This window comes from Aspergillus brunneoviolaceus (genome assembly GCF_003184695.1).
Source record: "Aspergillus brunneoviolaceus CBS 621.78 unplaced genomic scaffold BO95scaffold_4, whole genome shotgun sequence".
NCBI lineage: Eukaryota > Fungi > Ascomycota > Eurotiomycetes > Eurotiales > Aspergillaceae > Aspergillus > Aspergillus brunneoviolaceus.
In genome coordinates, this window is record NW_020290734.1 from 98,057 (window position 1) to 113,069 (window position 15,013).

General features: G+C 55.0%; 6 protein-coding genes across 6 annotated transcripts; 2 read left to right on the top strand and 4 right to left on the bottom strand.

Annotated features, from left to right (window-relative positions):
* Positions 1-18: 18 nt before the first annotated feature.
* Positions 19-1,087, top strand: BO95DRAFT_352028 (uncharacterized protein; the record flags this gene model as incomplete). The annotated part of the gene is made up of 6 exons (XM_025582110.1): positions 19-314; positions 375-430; positions 492-551; positions 614-685; positions 760-843; positions 918-1,087. 6 exons carry the CDS (start codon positions 19-21, stop codon positions 1,085-1,087), a joined length of 738 nt encoding a protein of 245 aa, XP_025446996.1.
* Positions 1,088-1,359: 272 nt separating this feature from the next.
* BO95DRAFT_403912 (alpha-ketoacid dehydrogenase subunit beta) lies at positions 1,360-3,017 on the bottom strand. Its single transcript, XM_025583939.1, has 3 exons — positions 2,244-3,017; positions 1,593-2,155; positions 1,360-1,535 (listed from the first exon to the last, which is right to left on the bottom strand). The coding sequence occupies exons 1-3, from the start codon at positions 2,810-2,812 to the stop codon at positions 1,498-1,500; spliced, it is 1,170 nt and encodes a 389-aa protein (XP_025446997.1). The 5' UTR covers positions 2,813-3,017; the 3' UTR covers positions 1,360-1,497.
* A 267-nt stretch (positions 3,018-3,284) lies between these two features.
* Positions 3,285-6,315, bottom strand: BO95DRAFT_470226 (arylsulfotransferase family protein; the record flags this gene model as incomplete). Its single annotated transcript, XM_025589501.1, has 3 exons — positions 3,285-5,014; positions 5,067-5,520; positions 6,296-6,315. The coding sequence occupies 3 exons, from the start codon at positions 6,313-6,315 to the stop codon at positions 3,704-3,706; spliced, it is 1,785 nt and encodes a 594-aa protein (XP_025446998.1). The 3' UTR covers positions 3,285-3,703.
* Positions 6,316-8,568: 2,253 nt separating this feature from the next.
* On the bottom strand, positions 8,569-9,280 carry BO95DRAFT_155958 (uncharacterized protein). The gene has a single exon (XM_025580682.1). The coding sequence runs from the start codon at positions 9,255-9,257 to the stop codon at positions 8,835-8,837; it is 423 nt and encodes a 140-aa protein (XP_025446999.1). The 5' UTR covers positions 9,258-9,280; the 3' UTR covers positions 8,569-8,834.
* A 496-nt stretch (positions 9,281-9,776) lies between these two features.
* BO95DRAFT_351974 (putative phosphatidylglycerol specific phospholipase) lies at positions 9,777-11,084 on the top strand (the record flags this gene model as incomplete). The annotated part of the gene is made up of 1 exon (XM_025582105.1): positions 9,777-11,084. One exon carries the CDS (start codon positions 9,777-9,779, stop codon positions 11,082-11,084), a length of 1,308 nt encoding a protein of 435 aa, XP_025447000.1.
* Positions 11,085-11,175: 91 nt separating this feature from the next.
* On the bottom strand, positions 11,176-13,347 carry BO95DRAFT_155999 (MFS transporter). Its single transcript, XM_025580683.1, has 2 exons — positions 12,532-13,347; positions 11,176-12,472 (listed from the first exon to the last, which is right to left on the bottom strand). The coding sequence occupies exons 1-2, from the start codon at positions 13,139-13,141 to the stop codon at positions 11,268-11,270; spliced, it is 1,815 nt and encodes a 604-aa protein (XP_025447001.1). The 5' UTR covers positions 13,142-13,347; the 3' UTR covers positions 11,176-11,267.
* Between the last annotated feature and the right edge of the window lie 1,666 nt (positions 13,348-15,013).

The following is a 15,013-nucleotide window of genomic DNA, read 5'->3' on the forward strand; positions in this document are numbered from 1 at the left end:
TCGCTTTCGTCGATCACCATGCGCTCTGTCTACGCTGCTGCTCCCTTGGCTCTTGCCCTCCGCGCTGCGGCTGTCACTGAGGATTCCTGGTACTTCGGTAACGGGTTCTACACTGGCCCTCCTTCCAACAGCGCTCACATCACCAAGGCTACTTGGTCGGTTATCGCCCCCAGCGTCCCGCAGAACACCACCGTTGAGAACACCAACGACGAGGTCTGGGTCTCGCTCTGGATCGGCCTCCAGGCGACTGCCGGTGACGATAGCTCCTACTTGTACCAGCCTCTGTTCAACTGGTCGCCCGACCAGGAGTCCCAGTACGTATACCTTTTTTTCGACATGACAAGCAAGAAGACGTGTCCGCTAATTGTGACCAGGGGCTGCCCTGCTACCGCCGAGGAGTGGTGTGTCGCCGCCAGCACCTACACTCCCAGTGAGTCTTGAGCTTGTTGGATTGACAAGGCCTAGAGACGATGTGCTAATCAATGCTGCAGGTGGTCAACTCGGCCAGGCCTATGTGACCGTTCCCCAGGATAGTCAGGTCGACTTTGAGGGTTAGTTACATGTTCACCTCTGTCCAAAGCCCATCGAGACTAACAACGATGACGTGCAATAGTCACCGTTTCCGATAGCAAAGTCACGCAGGTCGTCAGCATCGACGGCAAGGTCGTTTCGAAGGAGACTGACAGTAAGCATCCGGCCTTCTCTATTCCACATGCCACACACACCGCATCCCACGTACTTACTTGAACACCTCCCCAGAGCTCGACAGCAACCTGCTGTACCTCTACTCCGGAGATGAGTGCTACACTGGCTCCGGCACCTGCGGTACTCAGCCCGCCTACAGTAAGTTTCCCTCTACGCCGCACAGCGTTTTACTATCATGACGCCGGTGACGAATTCATCTGACTCGAATACAGGCTGGAACAACATCACCATCCACCTGAGCGAGGCCGATTCCAAGTTCGGCGAGACCCTGTACCTCTACAGCGGCTCGAGCTCCAATGGCTTCACCACCTCCGACAGTGGCAAGACTTGGCACACGGATGCCATCAAGATCTCCACCGACACCTTCGCGGTGCTCGACTAGATGGAGATCGCTCTGCAGGCTGCGACGAGCACGGGCGATTTGTGATTTTTGAGGGGTCTTGTGTGGCGGTACGGCTCTGCCTGGACACCATACTATTCGGACCTTTATTTGTGGATAGCTTCAACATAATTGGCACATACATGCACATATTGTATTCTATCTACTCGAGAATCGGTATTACATCAATTACCGGCTTCATAATGCCGACTTTAGTTTGTTGCATGCTGAGAATTATGAGATAGTTTTGGTAGATGGATGAAACCGAGATATTAGTCGCTAAACCATGATCTTAGGACACGCGGTAGACGCACGACTAGTCCAGTCACCTTATGCAGGTTTTTCTAAAGTAAATAACTGATATGTACACCGGTCGAAAGATTCATGCGCGATTAAGCTCTTAAGCTCCAGGCCTAGTAGTCGAGGGTTTGTTTGATCGCATCGTATATCCCTGCGACAAGGTCAGTAGCGGACAGGATATCGGAAAGGAAAGGCGAGAAACACTCACTGGTGACGTCGGGAATGATGAACTTCTCGTAGATCAACCCGGTATGCGTACTCCAGCCGCCCACCCGCTTGACGGGGGCCTCCAAGCGCAGAAAGGCGCGCTCCTGGATGGTCGCCGCGACCTCCGCGCCCACCCCGTAGTTGACCATGCTCTCGTGCACCACGACCGCGCGACCGGTCTTCCTGACACTGTCCAGCACCGTCTGCCGGTCCCAGGGGTAGATCGTGCGCAGGTCAACCAGCTCGATGCTGGCGCCCAGCGCCCGCTCCGCCGCCTCGATCGCCGCGGAGCACAGGTACAGCGGCTGCCCGTAGGAGACGACGGTGAGGTCGTTGCCGGGCTTGACCACCTCGGCCTCGCTGAGCGGGATGGTGTAGTACTCGTTCGGCACGTGCTCCACCGCCGCCCGATACAGCACTTTCGGCTCCATGAAGAGCACCGGGTTGTTGTGCTCGAAGATCGCCGACAGCAGCAGCCCCTTCGCCTGGGCCGGCGACCGCGGCATCACCACCTGGATGCCGGGGATATGCGCGAATAGTGCTTCGGGGGATTGCGAATGGTACCTAGCCGGTCAGCCAGCCAACCCAAAACGATCAGCACATTTCCCCCCCCCCTCAAAAGTCAAGGTATTTATGGCAGAGAAACACTCACAAAGCCCCATGCCCCACGGCACCGCATGGCATCCGAATCACCAACCCGCCAATATCCACCCCCGTCGCCCCCTCCCGGTACCGGAATTTGGCCGCCTCGTTGACTATCTGGTCGAAGGCGGGGAAGACGTAGTCGGCGAACTGGATCTCGGCCACGGGCTTCATCCCCTGCGCGGCGGCGCCGATGGCGAACCCCACGATGCCTTGCTCCGTCAGCGGCGTATTGAAGACCCGCTCGGACCCGAATTCGGTCTGCAGGTCCATCGAGCACCGGAACACGCCGCCGAAGGCCACGTCCTCCCCGAAGAGCATGACTTGGTCGGAGGTCGCGAGGGCGGTGCGCAGGGCGGAGTTGATGGCCTGGTAGAGGTTTATGGATTTCGAGGAGGTCGAGGCGGGCAGGTCGAGGTGGTCGGGCAGGGTGGAGGCTGTGTGGTGGAGGAGAGGGGAGGATTTGTAGTCGATGGGGAGGTTGAGGCGTGAGGCAGGGGAGGCGGCGGCGGTGGAATAGGTTCTTCGTGCCCGGATTTGAGGGTGAAAGAGTCGGGAGGATATGCGTCGGGATGCCATGGTTGTAGTAGGTATAAAGTAGAAGGGGATGATGGATGGATGGATGGATTGGTGATGGTGATTTGGGTAGTATAGAGAAGGTATCGGGGAGGAGGATGGGCTAGGTGGGGGAGTCTTTCTGTTTTCTCTCTTTCTTGTTTTCTCCCCTCCCAGGGGTGATCGATGATTTGCAAAGATTCAGGTTTTAAAGCTGGGGAAGAAAGAGAGAGAGAGAGAGGTTCTCTCCTGTCGGTTCTTCCCCTTCAATGCGTTCATGCGGGGAATGTTACCCCAGTTCCCCCCGCGGATAACCGCCCTTCGCCGCCTTATCGCCTTATCGCCTTGTCACCTGAGGGGGGAGACTTTAGTGCCTTTATGCCTGAATGCCTTGGTGCCTTAGTGCCTGGCTCGGTCAGCGGTCGGCACTGCCAGTGGCTTCTTTCGATTACAGGACGAGGCATGATGGATGGAACTGCTTAACAACACACTCATCCATCCTTCTCTTTGTCCTACGTGAGCCATCAAACGTTTCATTTCCTTGAGCTTCATATCCACGAATCTGTAAAAATCGAAAGCTCAACAGAACAGATCATGTCGCCCACCGGTCAGCTCTTTCCGATGGAGACAGACACTCTTCTGAAGCTAATAGTCGTCGATCATCTCCTGTCAACTCCGCCTCAAGCTGTTTGATATCACAGCTCGCCATTCTCTACCAGCATCTCTATGCTGAAGTAGGTGATCAAGTCAGCCAAGACACAAAACTTCGCATTCTTTCACTCCATATATACATAAGCAAGGGTATCGTGTATAAAGGGCTCAACTAATATTTACAAAAAAATCAAGAAATACCTTTTAAATAGCCATGGCGCCCATAACTGTTGCTCGCTGACATCGATCGAATTGATCGACCCCTCAGACTGATTGCCGATCCGTGTCAGTATCGCTGAAAGCCACCATCTGGTACTCGGAAGACCGATAGCGCCAGCGACGGAGTCTGGGATCCAGGCCGCAGCACCTGCAGAACCCAAGGAACAGGCCAACCCCGCTCATCACGAACGCGATGCCCAAGATCCAATAATGCATGTTGAGCAGCCGTTCCATGGCACTGCCTCGCTGCCTCTGCAGTAGCTCCGTGACGTCCAGGACATTGCCATTGGCGTCAAGGGCTGCCAAGCGAAACAGAGGACTATCCAAGTCCTCCGGAATGTCGATTTCGGTTTCGAACCCAGTTTTCTCATATTGTGCCATCGCCTTGAAAGCGGCATCTTCAAGCTCGCCTGAGAGCCAGGTCTCTAGTTGCCATGCGGCAACCTCTGTCGCTCCGTTCCAGCTGACGTAGATCCGATTACCGATCACCTCAGCATCCGGGGCAGTTTGCGGCCTTCCAACCCAGTCGCCTTTAAAAACCCGGTATGATACGGCGCGACCGAATCCAAAGAACACCGAGGCACCGAAGTGAACATTGCACAGCACTTGCCCGTCGGAACCGAACTCGGTAAAAGCGGCATTATGGCCCCAGCCCACCAAGGCACGGCCATCGTTGTCCAGGAGTTGCAAATTGCCCTGCGACACGGCTTTCATCTGCTGAGGATGATAGTACGCAGCCAGAAGGGTCACTTCGCGGGCGTCAACATCCAAATACATCATCATGCCATGGCTTTCCTCGTCGGGGTCTTTCGTCGAGTGTGCTGCATTGTTGAAAAGGGTGAGTGTGTTGTTGGGGTGCCAGCGCGCATCATGTTGCCAGGCAAAGTTGGTCGCCTCCCCGTTTGATAGGTCGCGGAATTCGTTCAGTTTGCCCCCAAGCGTCCACAGAACCACGCCGCTGTTCTTATCGATGCAGCTGACAGTGTGGGTGTGTCGTGCCGATACGATGTAATTCCCATTGTCATCCTTTTCGACACTATTGATGTGGTAATAGTCAAAGGCAGATGATCGGGCGGTCCCAGTGGTTCCCAATTTTTCATAGGTGCTGTTGATCGGGTAATGCTTGGATGCACGCCATTCAAAGAGCAGTTCGCCCGTCGCGATATCGATTTCCTGGAATACCCCGTCATGTATCCATCCCAGTTCAGGGCCTCCGACCGAAGTCAAATCAGCAAGCACAGGGTCATAAATTGTGACAAGAGCAGTCCCCTGAGGCGTGATGTGGAACTCATGAAGGTCACCGCCGTAACTTCCGACCGGGGTGATCACGTATCGCTGAGTGTATGTGGAATCCAACTGTGGCAGGTCAACCTATTGGACAAACGGAATGCGGTTTGAAGCCACCAACCATGTACCATGCTCCATAGCCTCTACCCTCAATTTCGTCACCCTCCCAATAGGTGAGGTAGTCAGCGCCTTGATACCGCTGAACCCGAAAGTCCTGCGTTATCTCCCAGTTGTGTTTCATCCAAATCAGTTCCCCTCTGGAATCGAGGATCATGGGGCCCGGCTGAGCAACCGAGTCCCCTCTAGGGGCCAGGAATGTGAATCGCGAATCGCATCCTGAGCCTTGTTCCGAGATTTGAAGCGCTGGAGATTCATAGTCGAATGAGACATAGTCCTGGGACGGCCCAAAACCATAGAGCCCCAGATCGTACCAGCTCAAATCGGTCCTGAGATGCAGCCTTCGCAGCTGTGGCACGGCGAAGACGTAAAAAAGGTACAGCAGACTAAGGAGAGCCCCTATCGTGGCCACGTGTAGGCCAGAAAACCTGGACCGCAAGCGATGAACACATGACAGACTGCGAGTCCCCGAGGACATTGGAACATCGCGGTGAGAGATAAAGACCCAAAAGCGCAGAGAAAGGGGAAAGGAGAGACGAGAAGAGCTGGCCGTGCTTCTGGTTTTAAGAATCGCAATTGGAGACTGGGGATATTTCGGAACCGGCCAACAAGCCACGAACTCCTGTGAACACCTCTTGCTTAGCTTTGATCGTCATCGCGGCTAAATCAACAACAGCCAGGCGTTATTGTACGTGTCATTTGTCGAACTTCAATAATGGGGCCGGCTTGCGAGACCCGATAATGGCATGGAGGAGGGGGGGGCAAAGGGGGGTAGGGGTGGGTGTCCAAACTCCAAATTGAATTCACCACACGCGCGGCACAGAAGGGAACCAGTACGTATCAGTATCTTCTACTCTGTACAATGGGGCACATCTCCACGCAAGCAGGGCCAGGCCAACTTTGATTCGGTGCGGGTGAGCAAATTCCATGTGTGCCAAGGTCGTCACCGTGGATCGGGGTCATCCAGGCTAGTCCCCCTTGGCAGTTCCCAATTTACGTCTGGCCCGCAGCGTGGCGGTGTCTAGTCTCGCATCGAGCCAGCCATCATTTTCTATTGGCTTGCACACCGAGTCGTCCATTATCGCACAACCGAAGCTCGGCATTAGATACTTCATTCAGGTTGGTTATCTGATCTGTTGCGCTCGCTGGGACGACTCGGTATGACGACTGAGAGCTCAACCGCCGCTGGTGACAGCCACTTGGACCCGCTTGCGCGTCGTCAACCAACAGTGCCAGAAAGTCAGAATTGGCATCGCAGGCGGTGGATTCTTTGTCATATGTGCTGTGCACCGCCGAATCACGATCTTTGAATCCGATTCCATAGAAGAGGCCGATGATCCATGACTTGCACAGGTCGATGCTTGGTTTCGGGCGGACCGCCAACGTGGCCGAAGGAACAAATTGGGTGTGATCAACAACAGTTCAGAATTCAGGAGTCACTCCGTGTTCTGGAAGATTACCTGGAATTTTTGCAAGTGTCTTGGCCTCTCTTGAATCCAGATCCACTCCACCATCTCAAATGGCATTCTACGGACGCTTTGACAATGAGGATTTTCCTTCTAGCGATTGAGAGGCCAGCCAATGGTGTAAGTCTATCCCCACGGAGTTCGAGATACCATGCGAATGCCATCTACTGCGTTTGAGTCTCCCTCTAGACTGGTGACGAGCAACCGTCAACCATAGTGGTGATATTAACACTTGAACAGCGCCGCTAAGGCTTCTCAAGGGTCAATCTCTGCCGGACCCACTATACCTGGCGCAATGCCAAGGATGGCAAGACGTCAATGTTAAAAGTTTCGAAAGGTGATTGCGCTCAGACATAAGCTTGCGTACGCAGTCGGCGCTCGAGCATACCGATCCACCGACTCACATTCTCAATATATGGAGCACTCAGTGTTGGATCCTGATTCCTGGGTTATCGTAGTTATCACAGTGCGGAGAAACCAGCAAAAGCTCCCTAGTCTAAGAAATATCGGGGGCAAGGGTCATTGAGCGGAGACTAACTACTCCCTAGTCCCAACCGAAATCCACTGACAAATTCACTAGCTCAGGACGGACGCACCCTGAGTCGTTGAGAATATTTCTACTATGTTCAGGAAACGCCAGAATGGTCAGCAAAGTGCAATGGCATAAGTTACAGGATATAGGTAGCCAACTCCTTAGTTGAGTGAGTGTCTGGGAAAAATCCCAGACGAGGGGCTTGTCCAGCCTCCGAGGTCCGATCATTGCCCGACGCAAAAGGGGCTAGCGTCGTTATCATACCGTTGTTACTACTAAAGTGGTAATTTGCGGGACGACCACTTTATCTTTACCCGGACTATACCACTCTGGTACGAGTCGAAACAACCCCATTCGCTCATTTGTTATTCGAGAAGAGTGTCGAAAGATCTCCTCAAATTGTGCCACAATGACGCCACTTTGGATTCATCCTGGACAAACCCCCCGTCGGTTCCGGGTCTCTCGGCAAACTCGGTCAAGGCAGCAACAATCTCGGAGATCCGCAGCAGCAATCATTTGGCGCCAGGATTCTGATGCGATAGGCTGCAATATACTGTACTTAGTGGGCTACGTGCTTTTCGGATGCTTGACAGCAAGATCACCATCGATCAACCTGTTGATTTGATCCGATCCCCTCCAGCAGCGGCCGAGCATAAGCGATGAGTGCCGCTGGGGAATTGCTCCCCCGATGAATAATCGGCTGAAGATGAAAGTGGTCTTGGCTTGCAGGTAGTTTTGTCTTTGCACTCGCTGTACCTGTTTGACCAGTTTTGAGAAAGGTTTGGCAACCACCCGAGCTCTCTATGTTCCAGGATCTGAGATAAGGGCCGGAGTGTGTTTCGCACTATCTAGAACGGTCCGGCCCTTCGATCTTGACTTTATCAGTCAGTGTCAAAGGACACACTACATCTAGCGGTCGGGGCTATGGATCTATACCGGACAATGACCTGTCCTAGGTCATCAAACCGAGGATATCATCTACACCCTGAATGTCGTTGGCATCAAGAATCCCCCTTCCGACATCCTCCAACCGCACATCGGGCGGGGTCAATCGCTGAGAGTACACACCCTCAACATTTTTCTTTACTACTGCTTTGGGCTGTGTTCCTCAGCCTCTCCACGACTTTGGTCACCACGCTTGCATCCCACAGCCCGTCCCGTCGGGGCAGTCGCGGGTCTCGAAGCAGGGAGAGTGCTGTGTCCACCGTGGTGGGATCGGTGCTTTTGAGGCAGACGACGTAGAGCCCTGCGATGAGCTGCGTGGTGAGGGTGAAACCGGGTGGAGCATCTTTACTTGGCTGGGAATCTGGAGTGTTGCTTTTCCCCCCCACCGCCTAGAATGCACTCGTCGAGGAGCATGGACATATCGCTCAGAGCGGCGCTTAGCGCAGAGTCTGTAGCAGCGGATGCTGAAGATGCTCCAGGTGCGCGGTGCGTGTTCTCTAGTAGACCACCGTGGAACAGCTGTGCTTGTATCCGTAAGAGGAGAACGTGCTGTCTGCCTTTCGGGTCTCTGGGTAGAGGTGTGGCAGTGATGGAGCGGATGAAGGCCCGCAAGGCAGCGTCGAGCGCTCGTCGCTCGTGACGGATCACCGACGGGAGGTTGGCGAGTGGAGTGTTCTTGTGGGGGAGATGCACGAGCAGGTGTCACAGGAGTCGTGCTTCGAGGCTGATCAAGTGTGTTTCGAGGCGGTTGTTGGTGTAGTCGCTCAATACATGCCTAGCCAGTGGTGCTGGCATAGTTTCATGGCTGACGAGCACCAACGGACGCGAATCATCGTATATGCTGGCTTGAATGTCCAATCGCGCCAGCAGAGCCCCCAGATTGGGGAGGATATCCTCCGCCACCCCACACGCGGTCCGCGGCACTTGGTGATGGTTGTTGTCGCGGGATATCTTTCGCCCCCTCCTTGCCCGTTAGCTGGCCGCTGTGGCTGTAGTGGTCCTGGTAGAGGGCACTCAGCGTGACGAGTGCATTGCGGATGATGGGCTGGGCGTGGCAGCGCTGGAGGATGAGGCGCGTCCACAGCGTCGGATCGGAGAAGCTCGAGAGACTCTCGACCACTTGACAGCAGTAGAAGTGCAGCAGTTGCCGGTCGGCTTGGCTGCCGAGAACTTTTGAAGGGGATGCTGTAGCTTGTGCCTGTGATTTGTGGTGTGCAAACTTGATTGTTGATAGATGAATGTTTGAATGCATTCACTCACATGTGACCGGGCCTGGCCGCCTTTCCCGGCTTTCCCTGGGACTTCCTATCTGGGGAAAGAGACTGTTTAGGTCGATGCTACTGGCCAATGGCTGTTTATCTTTGCATCCACGGTGAGAGCGAAGCTCTGTGAATGGCTGATCCCTTGAATCTGCAGCAAATCACCGGATGGCTCTTGTCTGCTGACTCAGTCAAATGCCCCGCCCCCGCCTGATTGTCTTGTGCCTTTCTACTTCCCACTCATGTACATTCGATAACTTGACATTGTCTCTTCTCCCCCATTGCTGCTTCATCGTCCCGAGTTACACTGCTTCTTCAGGTCCATCTCTTTGACAATGTCGTCGTCGAGATCATCATCGCCCGAACCGGACAAAATGCTCCGACCAGAGAAACGGAGACTCCTCCCTCAAGATGATGATAGCATAGATCCTGAGGACTACCAGATCCACAAACAGCCATCACGATGGCGGTCTCTTGTCCGGAGAGCTCTCGTCACTCTTCTACTGCTTGTGATGACGATTCTCTCCTTGCTGCTCTTCTTCTTCCTTGGCCGCATTATCTCCGGCCATCCACAGGGCCCTGTCGGTGACACAAAGCCTCCCGGAGTACACAATCCAATCAAGAATGTTGTGGTGGTGGTACAGGAGAACCTTTCTTTTGACACTTTTGCCGGGGGACTGACCTATAACGCGGACATTGACGGGCTGATTCGTACACAATACTGCAATCCGGCCAATATCTCTGACCCAGTGTCTCCTCAAGTCTGTGCCAAGCCAACCGCGCAGGACATTGCCCCCGATGACCCCGACCACAGCATCGCCGGAGGCAATCTGCAGATCTATGGCACCTATGATCCGAAACCAGGCACTGACCGTCCCACTATGCAGGGCTTTGTGACAGAACAGGTCCGCGCCTATGGGCTTGACGGGAATCTTGGCCGTGCAGCCGAAGTCATCAACTACTACCCCCCCGACCGCGTCCCCGTCCTGAATGCTCTGGCGGAGAATTTCGTTCTCTTCGATCGCTGGTTTGCTTCCGTCCCCGGTCCGACAAATCCCAATCGTGCGTATCTTACATCGGGCACCTCGCACGGCCATGGGTCTAACGATCCCGACTTCGACACCTCCTCCCTGCCCCAGGTCTCCATCTTCGAGCAGCTGACGGCGGCCAACATCAGCTGGATCAACTACTCGAACACCACGGGGTTTCTGCCGGATGCGCTTTTCTATACCTGGACAAAGATCTCTGGTCATGGGGTGTCGAACGTCAAACCCATCGATCAGTTCTACAAGGATGCCAAGGCAGGCACCCTGCCGCAGTTCACCTGGATCAACCCGGAATGCTGCTCGTTCACCTCCTTCCACCCACCATCACCAATTCACCTGGGAGAAGGGTTTTTGAAGAGTCTCTATGAGGCACTGCGAGCATCCCCGCAGTGGAACGAGACCCTCTTCATCCTTACTTTCGACGAGCATGGTGGCTTTGCGGACCACGTGCCCCCTCCAGAGAATGTGCCTGCAGGGGACGACCTTCCATACACCGAAGCTGCGCGGGACGGCACGCAGACGACTTTCCGATTCGATCGGCTCGGTGTACGCGTCCCTACCTTGCTGATCTCGCCGTGGGTGGACAAGGGAGCCGTACAACACGGACCGACAGACCAACCGAATGATTTCACCCACACCTCCATCTTGAAGTATGTGGCGGAGCTATGGGACCTACCCTTGTTGACACCCCGCGTAGCCTGGTCCCCCAGCTTTGGCAGTTTGATTCGGGATTCTCCTCGGTCGGATACGCCCGAAAGGCTACCGGAGCCGTGAGCGTGAGATTTTTGGCGGGGCCATTTCTTGGTTTCTTTCCTCCATTGGAAGTAATAAAGCACAAATCTGATTATATCTTGATGCTATGCTGGAGCGAGGCTATGCTATGCTATGCTATAGTATGGTATGGTATCACAGGGTGGCTTGCGCCGCTATTAGAGTTGGTATGATGATGATGATTGACTAGAACCCCAGCCACTTCTTCCGCTTGGACTGAACGGAGCGCGTCCGCGAGTGCTGAGTGATGGCGGAGTTGCGGGTATTCACCCGGTCGATGTCGTACGGATTGGCCTCGTACTGGCGCTGCGAGTCTTCCTCCGTGGAGAGCGAGCCGCCTCGCTCCAGGTCCAACTCGTGGTCGATAGCCGTCACATCCACCCCATCAGCCACAGCTTCCGCCTCTTCATCCTCCACCTCCACCTCCTTCTCTGGGTGGTGCAGGGTCTTGTCGGCCAGTTTGCGCATGAACGCATCCGACTCGGCCGAATACTTGCACTTCCGTCGGATGCTTGCTCCGTACTTGTAGAAGATGAAGGGGAACGGCAGACACGCCAGCGACAAGAATGCCGGGATACAAGAGGCCCAGTGGATGCCCAGGTTGTTGTACATGTAGGTCGTGAACAAGGGGAAGCCCGCACCGAAGCAGCTGCGGATGATCGAGTTGGCGGCCAATACCGAGGCGGCGTAGATGGTGTACGAGTCGATCAGATACGACATGATGTTCAGGAAGACGAGCACCATCCCGAAGCCGAAGGGCGCGGCGGCGATGATGCACACGATCCAATGCACGGAGGGTCCGTTGGTCCACGCGAACCAGAACAATCCGACGGGGATGGTGATGGCCCCGATCATTGTCGGGGGCAGCCGCGCCTCCGGCGGCGCGAAGCCGTTGTGTTGCTCGTGGATGCGCTTGTACCGTTTGTTGTCGTACATGTTGTAGCCCACCGCCGTCATCATCCCGACCATCACCCCGAGGAACGGCAGGGACCCGATGCCTTCGCTCCAGCCGCGCATCTCCTGGAACACGATGGGGAACGCGTCGAACAGCATGTACAGGGTGCCATAGACGATCGCCATATACAGGGACAGGAGCAGCACAATCGGTTCGGCGAAGAGCAGCACCCAGGGCCGCAGAAGCGCCGCTCCAAAGGCATTCGCCACGGAAACGCGGCCGCGCTCCCGGTCCAGCTTGCTGAGGTACACCTTGCCGGTCAGCTTGCACAACCGATCAGCCCGCGCGCGGAGCAGCAATGGGGCGTAGGTCTCGGGGATCATGAGGCACTGGATGATCCAGATGAGGCCGGAGAAGGCCGCCAGCAGGCCCTGCACCCACTTCCAGCCCGCGCTTTCGCCGAGGAAGCCTCCGATGATGGGTCCGATGGTCGGTCCTGTTTAATTCTAGTCAGCCTGCTGTCGGCAATGTCGATACCTAGGGAGGGAATCTTACCCAAGAAAGGTGCGCCTGCGAACAAACTCATCGCCAGCCCACGCTCCTCAGCGGGGAAGACATCCGCGATGACGCCGCCGGCATTCGTGAGCGGGGACGATCCGAACGAGCCCGCGAAGAACCGGAGGATGATCAAGGTCCACGAGTTGCGGGATCCGGTCGCCCCGGCGCAGAAGACCGCGAGCCCCAGGTACGAGATGGCGAAGACCAGCTGCCGGCCGATCAGTTCGCTGAGGGGCGCCCACACCAGCGGGCCGACGGCGAACCCCAGCACGAACAGCGACACGCCCAGGGTGGCGACCTCGGTGCCGATGCCGAAGGACTCGATCACCTGGTCGATGCTCCCCGCGTAGGCGGACGAGGCCATCGACACACCAAACGTGGCGAAGGCGGCGATGATGGTGAAGGTCCACTTGCGGTGCTGCGGGAAGAGCATCGGGTTGCGCGGATCGTCGGGGATCCATTCCACGATGAACGGGTCCTCCGCGGTGCCCTGGCCGCTGTAGGGGTGGTTGATGATTTCCTCGGTGACGGCGCCGTGGTCGACCAGGACGCGCCAGTAGGGGATCCGAGCCGGTCGGGAGGACCCCTTCTCAGTTGATGCGGCCATTGTTCAAGTTTATTTTACTAGGTGAGCGCCGGTGGTTATTTCTGAGTCCGACGGGAGGGTAGCGGCCGCGGCGCTTGGCGCATTGCTTGCTTGGCTTGAAGCCGAAGATGCTTGTTCCTTTTGGCAACGGGCAAAACCAAAAATCGAACCGAGAAAGGCGAGGGCTTTCACGGCCAGGGAAATATTTCCAACTTTATATGAGTTGGGGAATTTACGTGTGGTCTATCGTTACGAGAATCGCAGATCGGATGGTGCTATCAGAAAAGAAATTTTTCTTCTTGTAAGTGGTTCAACCCCCCATCCTGAGGAATTCTCTGGTTATCTAGCTGGTTATCGGGATCATTGTGATTTAAGGTCAGACCACGCGTGCAGAAACTGGCCGACTGGAAGCATTGAATCATTGGGTCAGGCACTAAGAGGGGAAGAGGGGGCGGCGGCGAGTCAAGACTGCAGTCGCATTGGCTGCGAGGGACCCGCTGAGGGGCTGGCCCCCATTCCTTCGGCTATCGCTTCGGCAAACCGACGGCCTGGAGAAGGGTGCCAACCGAGGTATCGTCTGCTGCCTGTATTGATTCGAGATTGGGTATGATGTCCGTTTGGCTCGGTATGCCGGGTTGGAATTTCTGGAAGCCATGTCACTGTAGAGTGGGGATTGATGGATATGTTGTGCTGGAGGTGGAAGCTTAGCTTTATAGTGCTGATTGAAGGTGGTTTGGCTGTTGGTTGGGTCTGGCTGTGACGTCATTGGACTGGTTCTTGGGTTTCGCTCTGCTGCTGTTGGGTTCGCTGGGGGGTGCATTTGCAAATAGTTGGGTATAGATTCGCAGAAAGTACGTATAGACTATTCACTTGCGACGAAGACAAAGACTTAACCAAGGTGCTGCCAAACGGCGCTTGTGAAAGCCGCTGGCGGGCTGACCCTACCTATTTGTCATTCACACCACACAACAATGTCAGACCTAGGGTTGGTTTGAGGACACCTCTTTCACCCACAGTTATCATTAACCAGATGCCTTGGATTCACCCCTGCTGTCGACCCAGGGTGACATAAATATCTCCGTTGATCTTCTTCCTCGCAACTCTCTTCTCTCCACTTCTCTCTTTCAACCAACCATTCCACCAGTCCTCCACTCTTCAGGTCCTTCATCTTTCTATCCATCCCCTTCCTATATCTCCACTATCAACATGGTGTTCATCCAGCTTGATCCATCGAATTACATATTGGTGAGACATCATACAAGATGTGGTCTGTTCAAGTAGGGACCTAATCCATTTACCATGGATAGGACCATCTTCCTCGAGCAGAGGCGATATCGCTATCGTACATACATCTGCAAAGAACTCTTCATTTGCTTTCATCTCTTATCGACCTATCTTGACTACACAAATTTAGACAAGTGGATCATACATGGTCATGTCCAGCCAGAATCATTTTTCAACCGCATGTATGCCTGTGCATCCTGCGGAGTGGGAATCTCTCAGCCATACGTTCGCGCATGCATCCCTGGCTCCTGTGTCCTGTTCCGAGCAATGTGGGCAAGTAAGCGGGAAGAGATTGAAGGGTCCAAGAATCCCATCCACGAAGAGCTGACTCAGACAGGCTTTCTGGGCTCGAAGACGTTGGGCTTCGGCTGGCGCGGCCTTTACCGCTCTGCCAATGGGACTACGAGCGGGGACGCTTGAATTCGTTGGTCATCTTGGATGACACCCACAAGCCCAAGATGTCTGGGCGGCAGTGCTGTGGCTGGCAAAGACGCTGATCTTTGTTCAAATCGTCACCACAAAATGTGGTTGCTCAATTCCCAGAGATGTATGACCGAGAAAGAGGCTGGGACCACTTCGAAAACACTACACATCGGACCTGTTATAGCG

Coding starts and splice junctions, on each gene's coding strand:
- BO95DRAFT_403912 (XM_025583939.1), bottom strand. CDS start 2,812: ATGGCATCCCGACGCATATCCTCCCGACTCTTTCACCCTCAAATCCGG. Junction 2,156..2,243: donor GCCGTGGGGCATGGGGCTTT/GTGAGTGTTTCT, acceptor CTGACCGGCTAG/GTACCATTCGCAATCCCCCG. Junction 1,536..1,592: donor CATCATTCCCGACGTCACCA/GTGAGTGTTTCT, acceptor ACCTTGTCGCAG/GGATATACGATGCGATCAAA.
- BO95DRAFT_155958 (XM_025580682.1), bottom strand. CDS start 9,257: ATGCATTCAAACATTCATCTATCAACAATCAAGTTTGCACACCACAAA.
- BO95DRAFT_155999 (XM_025580683.1), bottom strand. CDS start 13,141: ATGGCCGCATCAACTGAGAAGGGGTCCTCCCGACCGGCTCGGATCCCC. Junction 12,473..12,531: donor CGCAGGCGCACCTTTCTTGG/GTAAGATTCCCT, acceptor AGAATTAAACAG/GACCGACCATCGGACCCATC.